Raw genomic sequence first — 15,786 nt, 5'->3', positions numbered from 1 at the left:
CCCCCCCCTCCCCCTTCGTCCTTGCAGTGTAATAAGCGTGAAAGTGGTGATAATAGTTTCTACCCTTCCTTTCTTTTTCGTATGAACCTCACAAAGAAAATGAATAAAGGCCTCGTAAGACTTAACCGGAAGCACAGAGCACAGACATGGTAAAATATCGAGAAACCTGATACGCGTTATCGATCTCGATCTATCCATTACTCAATTATCCTATTATTATCGTGTCCGCTCTAAATTATTAGCTTCTTCAACTTTGTAATTTATGATCCTTCCACGTGAAAGTATTATACATGTAAAAAGCTACAGCTCCGGTTAAGGGTTGAAGGGTTTATCTTGAAAGATTATCCTTCAGGGTTGGCAGAAAGGCACGCCGTACTGCCCGCTCGATTTAACCCTCATAAAGATTACCCCCGCAACATGCACGCATAAATATTATTTACAAATTTGGGTACTGTACATTTTGCGGGAGGCGAAAGCGGTGGAATTTCGACGAGTTCAATTTTCCGCGTTGCGGAAGAGAGAATAGATTATTTTACGTCAATTATCTCGCACATTTCATCGCACACGTAAATACATAACTTTTTTCAGTCTCTGCATCCATTCTCGAAATTTATGTATTTCGAAATAAATTCGTAAAAATTTATTTCAAAATTCTTTGCGAGCTTATCGAAATTAATCCGGCACTTTTACAACCGGTGATTTGTGAAAAATACAAACTTTCATCTCACTCGGAAGAACAGAGCTTTTTTTTTACCTTTGCACGCATCCCTCGCGTGCAATTACATTCCCATAAATCATAATCCAGCTTGTCATAATTCAACCCCGGAATTCAGATCCGCGTTCGCGAATTAAGTCTTGTTAATTAATCGTCAAGTTTTCGCAACCGTATACACCGATTGGAATTGTTTAATTAGCAAGATTATTATTTAACGGGAAAGAAATTATGGAATGTATTCTACGTTGAATTGCCAACTGAAAGAATCTCGTGAAAAATCCTTTAATGCGATTCAATTATATCGGTCGCGAAGGCGTGCATGCGTTTATGCGTGATTCTGTCTCGCGTCGAAATTTGCATAGCTCTAAAAAACAAACATAAATTTCTATTCTAACCGCACAAGGATACATCTGTCTAACAGTTACAATGTTCTTCTAGTATGTATACTAAACAACTGTTTTAAGGCCATTTTATGGAGAATCGCGCGGAATCGTACGGCATCAGTGAAAACCAGTCCTACGGCTCTTCTGTTTTTGCTATCCTTTACAACCCTTTCTTTTTCGCCACACAATCTTCATCCGACTGAAACTCGATACGATTGCGATTCCGTTTCACATCTCGTCATCGGAGATTGATACCGGGTGTAACTGCAGCGAGTTCAATTCTCTCGATGTTGCGGACACGGAAAAATAAACCTTACGGCTATCACGGCGTCTCCGTTGTCGAAAAAAAAAAAACGGAAAAAAACAAAACATGTAGGTATCAGTCTCGCGTGTAACTAGCAGCGATATATATATATATATATATATATATATATTTGATCTCGCGAAAATTGCAACGGTCTCGTGATTTCTGATCAGTACAAAGCTATAAAAAAAGCGATCGCTCGCTATTTTGTCATGACACAGATAATAACAGGAGACGAAACAATCAGTTTTGCGAAATGATTGATGCTGAGGTTTTACGATAATCTTTAATAGCAAATCTATTCATTGTCGGGTAAAGACTGACTTTTCCGTAACTGAGGAGCTCGTATATAAAAATGTGAACTTATTTTTCGCAACGCGACAAATAATTATTTAAAAAGAAGAAAAATATTTAAGACAAAATTATGTTCGTCATATGGTACAAAATCTATTTCACTTTATTGCGCGACGTTATTTATATATAATATTACCACGCGCACGGGATATCTGAAACAATTTACCCTCAATACAAACCTAATACAATGGATAAATGACAAAGATCAAGATTACTCTTGCTCTGCTGTTTCTTATTGTCGTTTTACATATTGTGATATTACGCGTCACGTGACAATTTAGAGTTTCCGCGTGTAATAATCGCGATCGCGAAAGGATTAATGTCGGCAATTAACACGCGTTACTCAATTGCTTATGTAATTATCGTGCGTGAAGAATCGCAGTCTTAAACGAACAGCCACGATGGGAAAGAGCTACGTGCGAGATTTTCCACTCTCTTTCCTTTCGTGCCGCTCGAATCGGTACGCGGGTACCGGTAAATTTCGTTCGCTCGCGGCATTAAACGTCACGCTCTGTAAATCTAACCGGTTGGCCGAAATCTACTTGCACGGGGTAATTATTTGGTGGTATCGTTTATTTGATCATACAAAAGACGATCGACCTCCTTCTCCCTCTACCCTAGATGCAAAAGGAAACGCAATTCGGTAAACCGAACATATTTCGTCCCGACGTCCTGATAAAACGAAAAAGATACATAAAAAATTAACAATAAAGGATAAAAAAATAAAAATTATAATCGACAATAATATATTTTTTTATAATAGTGCAATCAATACGTTATGTGTGTGTGTATGTGTGTGTATTCTATATATATATATATATATATATATATATATATAGAACGATCAAGTTAATATTTACACTATACGTACTTCTACTGATTTTGCGGATCCGTGTGTTTGCACAACAATCTTCATGTGCTCTTAATCTACCTAGCTTCTCTACCGCACCGGTATGGGGCTATGGCAACTAACGTAATAATGGCAAGTACTTGCTGACGGAAAATTGAGAGAGCCAATACTTGACGATGGTACAAGTACAGACTTTTTTGTGGAATGGAGTGATCGAAGAGTCGCGATGAAGAGAGACCGATGAATCAAGGCCGATTTATCTCGCTTTGTGCAACGCTGATAGATATATTATGTGTTTACGTTGCATCTTCGGAATAACTTGTGTGATTGCTTGACATATTTTTTTTGTATTTTCAAACTATATTTTTATATTATTCGAGTTAGGCACCCTGTATATACGCGCGACGAGACGCCGATTATCCAGATATAAAATGAGAGAGAGAGGGGAGACCTACATAACATATCCGTTATCGATTACTGTGCGAAATTTTCACATATAGAAAAGCATAAACAAGATATAAAAGCAAAAAATAATATATCATGATATAAATATAAAAATATTCATGTAAATTCACACAATAAATATTTCATACAAATATAAAAATCGTAAAAAATAAAATATTTCAATGAAATATAAAGTAAAAAATTTTTCTTGTATGTTTTTTTTATGAATATCAATCGTCCAGGAGAATCGGTGTTCAGGATAATCGGCGTCCGAACAATTGACGCGTTTACCATACATGCATTTCCGAGTTCGAGACTTTATGCGAAACGCGCTCATTGCTCGCAACTAAGCCGATTAGCTCGACAATCCGGTGCGCACAATCAACGTAATTGCTATGTTGTTTCGAATTTTTGTCGCTTTTGCCTCACGCCTAAAATTCGCTCTCGTTACGACGTCGAACAGTTTTTCACTGCGTCTTTTTTGTCCTCTTGTTTTCTATTACGAGATACTCGCACTCTTCTCACTCTCGAGATTTTGCAAACATATCGTAAAATCGTCACTTTGGTGGGAAACGTGCGATAAAGCTCTATTTAGCGTCAGCCGATCTTACACGCGGAACTGTAAAAATGACAAACACAACTGGAAGGACGGAGAAGGGGGGGAGGGTGGGGTTTTGCTATTGCTCTGTGATCGAATCTTATCTCTAATACATTCAACAACTAGAAACAGAGAAACACTGGAATCGTGCCGCAGCCGAATATGAAAGTCTCGACTCACCATGTGTATGGTGTGTGTGTGTGTGTGTGTGTGTGTGTGTATGTGTGGGTGGGGGGGGGGAGTTCTTTGTGCAAACCTATTTTTATCTATCTCTCGCATCTAGTGCGTGTGTATGTGTACATGTTCCTTCGTTCCCTCTTTCCTCGTTTTTCCCCCTTTTTTTGGAGTTTTAGGTCACGAGGGTGTGTAAGCCGTAAAACGCGTACGCTCGAGCAGGCGGAGTGTGGAAGCAGTCGGGAAGTTATTATACGAGTCCACGAATCGTTCGCCGCTTGGTTACTGCCTCGTCCTACAACGTACATACATATATACACGGCTGCTGCGCAAAAACAATGTGTTCGAAACATTACTCAACATACATACTTGGGAAACTGTACGGAGAAAAAGAATTCACCGACACGGCCGAATTTGTCACTGTCGCCGTTGAGAGTTTCGTTGGTTGTTACATTATGGACAGCAAAAAGACACTTACTGAGAAGACGTCAATGCCCGTTAAAAATAGCCTTCTGCGATTTTGTCTTTTTAATTACAGAATTACGGAATAATTAGCACATTCTCGAGGCACTTTTTCTGCGTCAACAGCATCTTTTCAGTCCAATATTTCTGGAGGTGATAAGTATTTCGCAGAAGTCGTATCACGGATCATCTTGCCGTAGTTACAAACAAAACTATAATTGTCTGTTAATAGAAAAATTTTGTACAATATCCAACTTTAACATCGGCAGATTTAGACAAGTCTCGTTGAATCGCTGTATGAATAGCAGTAGTGACAGTTTCGTTGTGACGGAGAAGTTCTTTCTCTCGTTGTATGTGAGAGGGTAGAAATCGCAGAAAAATGCTCCCCTCGCGTATTCGGGGGGAAAAACGGCTCCGCACGGACGATGATAAATTTATACCTCCGAGGGTTTCGTTTTATTCTTCCTCGGAAAAGAGATGAATGCGGACGCGCGTGTGCACGCGATTCTCTTTCCGTCTCGATCCAATACAAAAAAAAAGAAAATAAAGAAAAAATGTATTTACATTCACATACACCTCTGCAACATATATCATGTACACATAATAAAATAATTTGATCCAAGAATAACGCAGAACATCCAGTGTTCAAATTCAATCAATAATTTATACAATCCGATAAATAATTTGATAAATAAATTTCTACGATCACACGTCCAATTTAGAGAGCGACGTAAACTCTGATCGATAATAATTCCATCACAAAAGAAAGAAAAAACAGAAACCATTTGTAAGCGCGCGTCCGGCACGTATTACAATTGCAATATTCATAATGTAATTTAATCGCATAATCTGTGTCTCCCGTTGCATCACCGTATTCTTCTGCAGTTTCTCCGCTTCGAACAGAAAGGAATCCACGAACTTTCATCAAATGAACAATTATTAAACAAAACAACAGATCATACAATATATCACTCAAGAACCCAAAGACTCGATATACATATCTCACTTTTTTCCCTTCTTTAAAGTTTAATGCGACACGCTGCGTGAAAAATGCCTTTCACTCTTCTTCCATTCAGTACTATTTGTAGATATATACATACATATCATATATATGTTTGTGTATATGAATATACGAGTACATATTCATATGTGTACATAAATATATATATGTATATGCATATGAATGTATGTACACATATCTTTGATACAAACAAAACAAATCTGTGAAAGATAAATTCAATCTCAAGGTAACTGAATGTACATAAAATATCTCTGATATATATACTGATATATATCCATATACTGAGAGAAATATTTGGTGAGATTAACTAGACTTCTGATTATACGATTATCCAGAATCTGGACAATCTCATTAGAATTCAGATTCAGCTTACTAAATCGTATGGTGATTTATCGTGTCTGGTTAATTTCACCAAATATTTCTCTTAATGTACGTACGTACATATATATACTAGAGATTTTTTTCACTCAAAAAATTCTTATCATATATTTAGGATAACTGTCCGGAAAATAAAGCCGGATCTTTTGCTCAACAAGTAAGTCTGTTTCGTCTGAGCTATACATCATTTCTATATATTTATATTTATATACGTATATAGACACATATACATGTATGTGTATGTATATGTATATATATGCATCTATATATTATCCTCCTGAGTCGGTAAACTGAAAGGCAATTTTCATACGCCTCCTTGCCGTATGACATACAAAAAAATACCACAGAATATACACATAGAATAACAAATTACGTTGTTAAATTCCGAACAAAATTCACAATAATGATACCTTACGACAGTCCGCTCCTCTCTACTTATCTATATATGTATACCATTTTGCGTAAATAAAAATGATTTCGGTCTAAAATTATATCGCTAATAGGCGCTTCCTTTTCTCGCACGGGAGCGCGCGTCGCTCCCAGAAAAATTACATGTTACAATAAGGTAATTAGACTTCTTTTACTCACTAACGTAATAATTAAAAAAATCTGATTACTCTGAAAAATTCGAGATTACTTTTTAAAAACTGTTCCTCAGACAGTACATCTTCTATTTCGAACGCTTAACTGTGCTTCCGTTTTCGTTTCTTTCTTTTTTTATTTCACTGGTATACACAGTCGTACATTCCAGCGTGCACGCACTCTTCTTTTCCCACTCGTTTCCTTTTGTGATTTTAAATAGTTTTTATCTCGTTCTTATTATGCACTTTGCCCGTGTGGGGGCAACTTAGGACCATCATCACATAATTCACCATTTCGCGATTAATGGAATCGTTACGCGTTAATTACGAGGTATGTTTACGTCGAAAAATTAGCAGCACGTTAATTTTTATTTTGATTATTCCACCTGTGTGAGTTTTGTATATCACATATTTTAGACATTTGTTCCGGTGTCTTGCAGATCTTCGTAGAGTGTTTCCCGGCCTTGTCGTCCTTCGTTTCGTTTTACCATCCGAGATTTGTACCGCATAGATTCGACAGATCGTTCATCAACAAAGTTGCACTTGATACGTAAACGATCGTTCCGTGTGACCCGTTGGATTACAGTCCCTTGTTTGTTTTTTGCGTGAGATGAGTTAAAATTTTCAGTTTTGCAATTCCGAGTGCGGTACTCGACACATGCACTGTTCGCGTTCCTTCTTATACACTGGATTAAGTCTCCTTTTATTACTTGTCAAGTGCAAATTTTATCTATATGCTTTATGTTCATTGTGGATTGATGCTACTGCAAAGTAGACAACACGACTGCGTTATCCGTTTTCAGCATTACTACTGCTTCGCGTTCGATATACACAATTTACATTCCGAATGCATTGTTTCACACTATACGAATTTACACATTCGTCTTATCTACGTTATCGCGATTTCCGTGTTAGAGTTTTAAGCAGTTCATTAGAATATATTACGAGGCATTGAATGTCATTATGGCGTATACACGTTTCTCTTCCCTTTCCCTTTTGTTTTTACAGCACTGCACTCTTTTGTTATATGATTTTAAGGATAATAGAATCTCAATAAAAAGGGTCACGTGAAAAGTTCGATTTACGATTAGCCTAGCGTTTTCCCTCGTTTACACATTTAAATTAATTTGATATACCTAATATGATACTGTATGTTTTACACATATGAGGGCTTTCTTTGTTATTTTATTATTATCGCCTTCTTGGCGATTCGATTGCCGAGTTCTTTATTATCCTTGACCACAGAAACAATCTTTTTTTTAATTCTTAACAAGAATTAATTAAAGATAAATACAATAAAACTAATATAGGTTTTTTCTTCAATTATCATCTCATCATTTTAATAGATTTTAAAAAAAATAGCCAATCCAATCAGATGATCTCAAGAGATATATAAATTAGTAAATTATTTATATTAATAAAAATATTATATTATCCTCGCATATCATGCAATATGAAAATGGAATAAATTATTGTAAAAGTTATATATGAAAAACAAAGATGGCAATTTTGATAAAGAAAATAAGTGACAGCAATATTATAATACCAACACATATTGGTTATGTGACTTATATTATTCAATAATATTTCACATATTAACAATAAAAATTAAATTATCGTAATAAATAAAATTCTTTAAAGAATAACAATTATGATATATTGACAATAAGGCAAGTATCATAAAGAATTCGGCAATAGATATACTGCGTGTGATCGCATTATTACTGGACTTACGGCTCTAAACATCGTTTGATTGTTTAAATTATTTTAGGTTAGTTCCTAGTTGACCATAAGTGTATGCGATTCCATGGGCGCCGCACTATCGTACAACGTATCCGTATCTTGCGTAGGCTCACCCTGCAGCTGACACTGATTGCTCAACGTTCCGGCACCACAATCGCAAAAGAATCTACAAATATTATTATACACATGGTTACATTACGATTACTTCATTGATGAAGTTATAAACGCGCGCCTAAATAATGTACAAAGTTAAGATTATGCAAACTTACCGATCGTGTCTGATAAATTCCACGTCGTGGCCGGCATGACAAGTTTTTATACAATTAACGCATATCGCGTTCCGATCCGTTGTGTTGCACGTTTGACAACGGTAGAAGTCGTGCATAGGGAAGGAAGTGTATGAAGAGATTTTGTATAAACATTGGCCATTTCCAACCGCTTTCTCTACCGCGTCTTGATTATTAAATATTTTATTGCCTAAAAAAAAACAAAAGAAGAGCGTGTGATAGTTTCTCGTTAGAAACACTAGCGACTGATCGCCGGAAGCGAATATTTACCTCTAATCGTCGGTTGCACCCCGCTTGCCAGACACAGACCGCCAAATCGATTATTGAATATTTGATTGAATTCCAAGGTAGCGGTGGCGTTATTAGTTATTTCGACGCCGGCTGCCAAACCATCAAAAATCCGGTTTCTCCTCAAGATCGGCTGCGACTGTGTTGATATAAGCACGCCTGCTTGTGCGTTGCGAAATATGTCGTTCTCCTCCAAAATACCTATATCGAGACATACAAAAATGATGATTTTGTCTACTTTTTGATGAGATGTATGCATTACATTTGTAAGATTTCTTTCATCTCTTTCTTTATTTTTGTTATACTTTATAATGCGCGATAAAGGATTTAGAGATTATAAAATCATATAATTTTTAAATGGAAATAAGTACATTTAATTACTTGCAATGTAAGTTTTTTTTAGTCAGCATAAATTTAAGAAAATCACTGAAAAATGTATTTAACTAAATATCAAAAGAAAAATTTACAAATATTTTCGAAAATTTTACTGCTTATATGATATTTATTGTTAGTCAATAGTCGAAAAGTCATTGCTAAAATTTTATTAAAAGAATAACATCTTTACCTTTGCCACCATTAAATATACAAATTCCACCGTCTCGTCCATCATATATTTTGTTCCTTTTAAGAGTTGGATTGCTGTCTGTCTTAATCCAGACGCCAGCCATTGCGTTGTCAAAAATCTCATTTTGTTCGAGTAAGCCTAAGCCGCTATTATATACTAGAACGCCACCATTTTGTCCTCCCCATATTTTATTACCACGTATTACTGGATTACTGCCAGTTCTAAAGAAAAAACACGTATTTTCAATCGATTTTTAACCTACGTACCAAAGATAATCTTTTCTGAACTAAGACTTACCTTATTTGTACTCCCGAATACAAATGATTGAAAATATCATTATCCTCCAATTTTCCATGACCGTTGTCATAAAAATATACACCGACTTGTTTACCACTGTGAATTCGATTTCGCCTTAAAACCGGTGTCGAACCCGTGGTAATCCACACGCCAGCTAAGGTATTGGCATACACTTCGTTCTCTTCTATCAAACCCTGACCTTTTTCATGCACGTAAATGCCGCCGTGTTGACCGTGGTGTATTTTATTGTGCCGGACGATCGGATCCGAGTTTGTTCTGATTTGTATACCGGCTAGTGCATTGCCGTAGATATTGTTATGCTCAATCAAACCTCTACCTTCGCCGAATATGTACACTCCACCTTGATGGCCATTGTATATTTCGTTCCGACGTATAGTCGGGTTAGAGTTCGATGTAATCCATACACCAGCAAAGTTATTCGAATGAATCTTGTTGTCAATAAATTGGCCTAGACCGTTCTCATGTACGTAGATGCCGCCGGTCTGGCCGTGATGGATCTCGCAGTGAACAACGGTAGGATTAGCCCCGGCTTTCACCTCGAAACCTGCTATCCGATTGTTGTGAATATCGTTAGCCTCGAAATAACCGAGCCCATTATCAAACGTAAATATTCCTACATCGCGACCGTGATGGATATGATTCCGTCGCATAATAGGATTCGCGTAATTTTTCACCCAAATGCCAGCGAGGGCATTTCGCGAAATCTCGTTGTCCTCATACGTGCCCTGGGCGTAGTCGGTTACATATAACCCAACATTCTCGCAATCCGATATATCGCAATTCTTCACTAACGGATTGGCACCCACGCCCGACACGCAGACTGCTGCACCGACTAGAAGTTAAAAATAAACATAATAAATAAAACTACCAAATATATTTATATTGCAAATAGAATAAAGTGGAACCATTAAAGATAAATTGCTTCAGCTTTTCAAAAAACGTAATATACACTGAATAATCTTATATAGTCGTTTTATTGTAATTTTATAACAATTTCAATTTTTTAAGAAATAATTTCAAATGGGTAAGTTTTTTTTGAAAAATATTTTATATTTGCAATATGTATATTTATAAAATCTATCTACAAAAATGTTAAAAGCGTACACTTACCGACACTTGAGCTTCTGATGATGCAGTGGTCAACGGTGGGACTGCAATTTTCACCAACCTCTAAACAATAGTGCTTATGATGAGGCACCGTGCTCGTGACGTCGGGCGTAAACTTCAACGTGAGATGCCCTGCATAAGCACGTTTTGCACCTTCCACAAACATAACCGTCGACTCGCTCTCGCGTTCCAGAATGACAGATTCTGCGACATTTCCCGGTGCAGCACCAATTAACGCTACATCACTATCAATCACAAGAAATTCGCCTCTATATGTACCAGCATGTAGAAAAACTAAGTGTTGCGTTGAAGTGTCTTCCCCGCTCGTTTGTGAATTGCTGTTACAACAGCCCTGACCGCCCGCGGCAGTAGCGCCGCTGTTTGCCGAGGCGCCATTGTTGCTTCTATACTCGTCGACGTAGTCCAATGCACCCTGAACCGTGTTAAAGTACGGCAAATTGCGGCCTTTAAACTTTAAGTCCTGAAAGCCAGGCCGCACGTGCACGCCTCTGTATAGCTGCCTGAAACTCTCCTTCCATGGATTTTGATACTCCGACTCGTCCGGCGAGACAAATTCGAATTTACATGGCGCTGGATTGAACAGCGGCAGGTCGTATTCGTAGACCTGTTGGTACAGCGACTTCCACAGTTCCGTGTCATTCGCGATCACTTGGAAACGCTTGCAAACTTGTGAGACACGGCAAAGATCTTGTTCCATAAGATAATTGAATATTGTGAGCAGGACTTCGTCCGGGAGCTCATACTGGAGGTAATGCGCCGCCGTGTTTGTGTTTATACCTGTCGCGAGAAATCACAATTAGTGTTGTTTAATGGACCATTAAAATTTCTGCATTATATGTTGAGCATTAATATTTACGATAGATCTATTTTTTACACGTACAGCAGTTTCTAATTCGACACTTGTCAAACGTTAATGATGGTCTTGAAACGTACCATCTGTTGACAACGAACACGTTCGTCTCGGTCGTTTCCTTGCCGGTAGAGACGACGAACCGAAGGTAGCGGCGATGCCACCCGATGGAGGAAGGGCGGAACTCGTGCCGGGCGCCGGATCGGGATGCGGTGGACTTTTGCGTCTCAGATCGTACGGCGACGAGTGCGATTGGGGTGACGGTGAGGGAGCAGCCACTCCGGATACACTAGGGGACGAGCCTCGTCCTCCAGTACTTACGCCGACTCCACCGCCAGTTACTGGAATAAGCTGATTGCACGGCAATTCGACTAGCTCGGCTACAAACACAAAATGTAATCATTAGCTTAAAGAAAAACAAGAAAAGAAAACAGTGACTCTTCTTTCAAAAAAACTTCGCAGAAGATAAAATGATTAATTTCATCTCTCTCTGAAAGAATCTCTGAATTTCCTTCTATGAAAAGAAGACCATTTAAGAGAAGTCCTTTTTTTTTCATTTTTGTCCGTTTGCAAGCAACACAGATTTCTAGAAATTTATAATTTAAGATGTAGAAAGCAGCCTCTTTCTAATATATTCTCAGTACATGAACAGTATACAACGTCATATTCGTGTTTTAATACAGCTTATAAACAAAAGGCATTTGTAGCTACATATGCAAACACTCGCTATCTGCTGTGTAATTTAAAGTGTGCCAGACACCATTAGAGAAATTTGCATGATGACTTGTTTTACAAATGTCACGGCATAATAAACTGTCAAGTGTATAATGTCGCAAGCCCGCATGGAAAATCTGCTAATAGAGAACAACGTTGCGATTACATGTACTCCAATGTGATTGTTAATATTATGCAAATTTAATTACATGTCAATTCAATTACACGCATGCTACGACGAAATCACGAACAACGAAAACGACACGCCGCTTTAGTTTTTTTTTTAACGTTAAACGTTATATCGCAGCAAAGTCAAAGAACGTGTACCGTACAACACGCCACGTGTGTATCCTTTCCTAATAACGCGTTTCTGCGTAACACACGCTTCCGTCTAGCGACCGATCTCCGTTATCGCGAGCCCGAAGTTCACGCCGGAGCACAAAGCCCCGATTGGGGTTGTAAACCCGATCGTTTCTCCATTCACCGTCGAATATCGTTATCGCGTCGACGGACACCACGCGCGAGCGGCTTCATTCTCCGTTCCGTAAACAACAGCGCGCCTTGACGTTTCACTTTCTAGCTGGGCTCCGCAGAGACACACGCGGCACGCAACAGCGGACACGGGAGGGCGCTGCTCGTGTGTCGATCCACACGAGAGATGCGTCGATTTCGGGGGGCCGGGGATTATACTCTCGATCACGGTTTCCGGGTCACTCGCCGAGTCCTCCTCTCGCGAAAGTGGAGCACGCACCGGTAGTTGATCACTCAAAACGCACCGGCGGCGACGGATAGCGCGTAATCTTCTTCGCTTTTTTTCTTCTCCTTCTGCAAAAAAGCTCCTTTAAAATGCCTTGTCTTCCGACGAAACGCACCGCGGATGATTTTTACCTCCGGCGATCGCAAGAGTCTCGCATCTGTTACGGTTAAATCGACGGTTAAAGCGAGGCTTCTTTATCGGTTTGACATCATTCTTTTTATTCTTATCTAATCTTGCTTCAACAAATTCAAATATCCGAATACACGCGATTGTATCAATCTGCACGCCATTTAATTATATTCGATTCGAGTTTAATTAATTCATCATTAATATTCAATATATAATTCACTTGGAGAGAATATATGTTGCTTTTTACTTTTGCGAGAGTTTCAACTATCATTCTGGCGTTCCAATAATTTAAATGGCAATTAAATCTCCCCGAATATTTGATATGAATATAAAGACTTGAACGGTTCCGAGAATATTTGCTCACTCGTCCTCCCATTTTGCCTCCGTCTGCTCTCTCTCTCTCTCTCTCTCTCTCTCTTTCTCACTGTTTCTCCCTCTCTCTCGCGCCGCCGGAAAATTCGGCACCGATCGACGTGTATATCGCATGCTGCGCCGCGTTCCAGCTGGACCGCTGGCGATTCGGAAACAAGGAAAGAGAGAGAAGAGAGAGAGAGAGAGAAGGAAAAGAAAGAAAAAAAGAATGTGGGGAGGGCGACTCCAGAGCCAGCATTCCGACGGACTGATCGCGAAGCGGAGATCGCGAATCGATCGATCCGGAATGTATGGTACCGCTCCTGCACAAAGCGAAACGTTCTCCAACGAAGAGAGCGGGGGACTTTGCTCTATCGCGATATTGCGCTACAATAAGGGTCGCGTTCCCCCGACGGTAATATCGCCGGTGGGGTCGTTCAACCCTTATTATATTATAGCCCGGAGACACACTCGGCTCCGCGATACATATTGTTGCAACGGAGATCACCCACCGCTCGCTCGCTCTCCTCGCCGCCGCCACCGCCTCCTCCTCCTCCTCGCTCCCGCAAAGCGAACTTTGCGATTTGACGAGTTCGCCGATTCGCGTTCATTCAAGGCTGACAGGATCCGTCGGTTTATTAAGCGACCCGTTTTCGTGCGCACTATTGTTTACCCGGACGGCGTCGCGTCTGTAAAAAGAGAGTCGCCGCGAGGGAGGAGAGAAAAAAAAAAAAAGAAAAGAAGTGTCGCAACCTTTTCCGGGTCCACGGCTTGTGTGTCGCGTTTCCCCGCGGACGCGCAGCCGCCAATCAGAAATTATTCGCAAATACCGAAGAGCAATATGGCCGGTTAGCAGCTGCCAATCGGGAATTGTTCGCAAATCCGAAAAGCGATTCGCGGACGGCGAAATTCGCGGTGCGGAGCGCCAACAATCGGGCATGGGTTGATGGGTTAACAGCACTGTGACGGAACGGCACCTGACGTTTGACTGTCAAACGCACGGACGAACGCACGCACACGCACATACACACACATGACTGTCGTCTAACGTCTAGACCTTCGGCCGCCCGAAATCCCTTTGTCACGACCCAAGCCGAGCCGCTCCGATTGACATCGACGTCGAGTTCTCGACTTCTCGCCACACTCGAGGTTACCTAACCTCAGCTGCGACGCGAAGCAATCGCGGAGCAGCTAGCTAGACACCAAATTGCATGCGAATGTTTACAGCAGACTGTTTCCTACTATATCAAATCCATGTAACGATCAAACCTGAGATTCTCAAACTTGTTCTTATTCTCTCCGCTGTACAGACGGATATATAGACAGTTTGAGGTCATCTCCTCTCTTAGGACTTTTTTTGACAAATTTCGTCGTTTCAAGAGAGCGAGAGCGAGATTTCGGGACGGAAGGAAGCCAGGAAACGAGGATCATTCGTGGGAGAGTATATTGGGAGAAAGGCATCGGGAAAAGAAAGGAGTGTGGAGAAATGGGCGGATAGAGAGAGAGAGAGAGAGAGAGAGAGAGAGAGAGAGAGAGAGAGAGAGAGAGAGAGAGAGAGAGAGAGAGAGAGAGAGAGAGAGAGAGAGAGAGAGAAAGGAAGAAAGAGAGAGAGAGAGAGGGCGAGCAGGAAACGCTCGCTCGCGCGACGCGTGTGTGCATACGTAGGCCAGGGAACAAAGGCAAAACACGATGGAGATGGCGGAGCGATCCCGAGAGAGAGCACCCTCGGGACGCACCGCGGAACAAGACGGGAACGGACGAGATCCTGAACCCTCATCGTTCCCGTCTTTGTCCCGTCTTCTCGTTCTATCAGTCTTTCTCTCTCTCTCTCTCTCTCTCCCTCTCTCTCTTTCTCTCTCTCTCTCTCTCTCTCCCTCTCTCTCTTTCTCTCTCGCTCCCTCGTACGCCCGTTCGTTCACTCGCTCCTTCCTCGTCGCGCTCGCTTACCCGTTCTCAGCACGAGACTCCCGTTCCTCCCGTTTTTTCGACGCGACCTCCGCAGGTAGCCGCGCGTAGACGACGAAAACGACGCGCTCGGCATCTTCGTGTCGTCGGCGGCCCTCGGCGGTCGTCCTCGTGTCCGTCCTCGTTGCCGTCGTTGTCCTCCTCCGCCTCCTCCGCCGCCGCCTGCTCCTCCTCCTCCTCCTCCTTCCCCACCTCCTGCCTCTCCCGTTCCGCTGTCGATCGCACGGCTCGTCGCACTTCCCGGCTACGAGGACGCGTCGAGTCGCACTTCCCGACGGTAGGGCAGCAGCCGCGATGTCGTACTCGCGGTAGACGCTGCCCACGGCAGAAGCTGCCAAAAGCCTTAGGACGCTCTACACAATAGCGACACTACCACCGTGCACGGCAGCCATCTTCTTGGTCTCTGCTCGCCGACTGGCCCAGAGGG

General features: G+C 40.9%; 1 protein-coding gene across 1 annotated transcript; it reads right to left on the bottom strand.

Moving 5' to 3' along the window:
* Positions 1–2,976: 2,976 nt before the first annotated feature.
* On the bottom strand, positions 2,977–15,785 carry LOC105829021 (F-box only protein 11). The gene is made up of 8 exons (XM_012667639.3): positions 15,342–15,785; positions 11,527–11,823; positions 10,576–11,370; positions 9,445–10,297; positions 9,148–9,368; positions 8,565–8,783; positions 8,277–8,484; positions 2,977–8,173 (listed from the first exon to the last, which is right to left on the bottom strand). Exons 1-8 carry the CDS (start codon positions 15,433–15,435, stop codon positions 8,044–8,046), a joined length of 2,817 nt encoding a protein of 938 aa, XP_012523093.1. The 5' UTR covers positions 15,436–15,785; the 3' UTR covers positions 2,977–8,043.
* Between the last annotated feature and the right edge of the window lies 1 nt (position 15,786).

The sequence above is a fragment of the Monomorium pharaonis genome, chromosome 1 (assembly GCF_013373865.1).
Source record: "Monomorium pharaonis isolate MP-MQ-018 chromosome 1, ASM1337386v2, whole genome shotgun sequence".
Taxonomy (NCBI): Eukaryota; Metazoa; Arthropoda; class Insecta; order Hymenoptera; family Formicidae; genus Monomorium; species Monomorium pharaonis.
This window is presented reverse-complemented; position numbering and strand designations above follow the sequence as displayed.

Bases quoted from the DNA above. Each gene is read 5' to 3' on its own strand.
- LOC105829021 (XM_012667639.3), bottom strand. From the start codon at position 15,435: ATGCCGAGCGCGTCGTTTTCGTCGTCTACGCGCGGCTACCTGCGGAGG. The intron at 11,824-15,341 runs GTAAGCGAGCGC...TTGTGTTTGTAG, and splicing joins GAGTCTCGTGCTGAGAACGG to CCGAGCTAGTCGAATTGCCG. The intron at 8,784-9,147 runs GTAAAGATGTTA...GTCTCGATATAG, and splicing joins TATATTTAATGGTGGCAAAG to GTATTTTGGAGGAGAACGAC.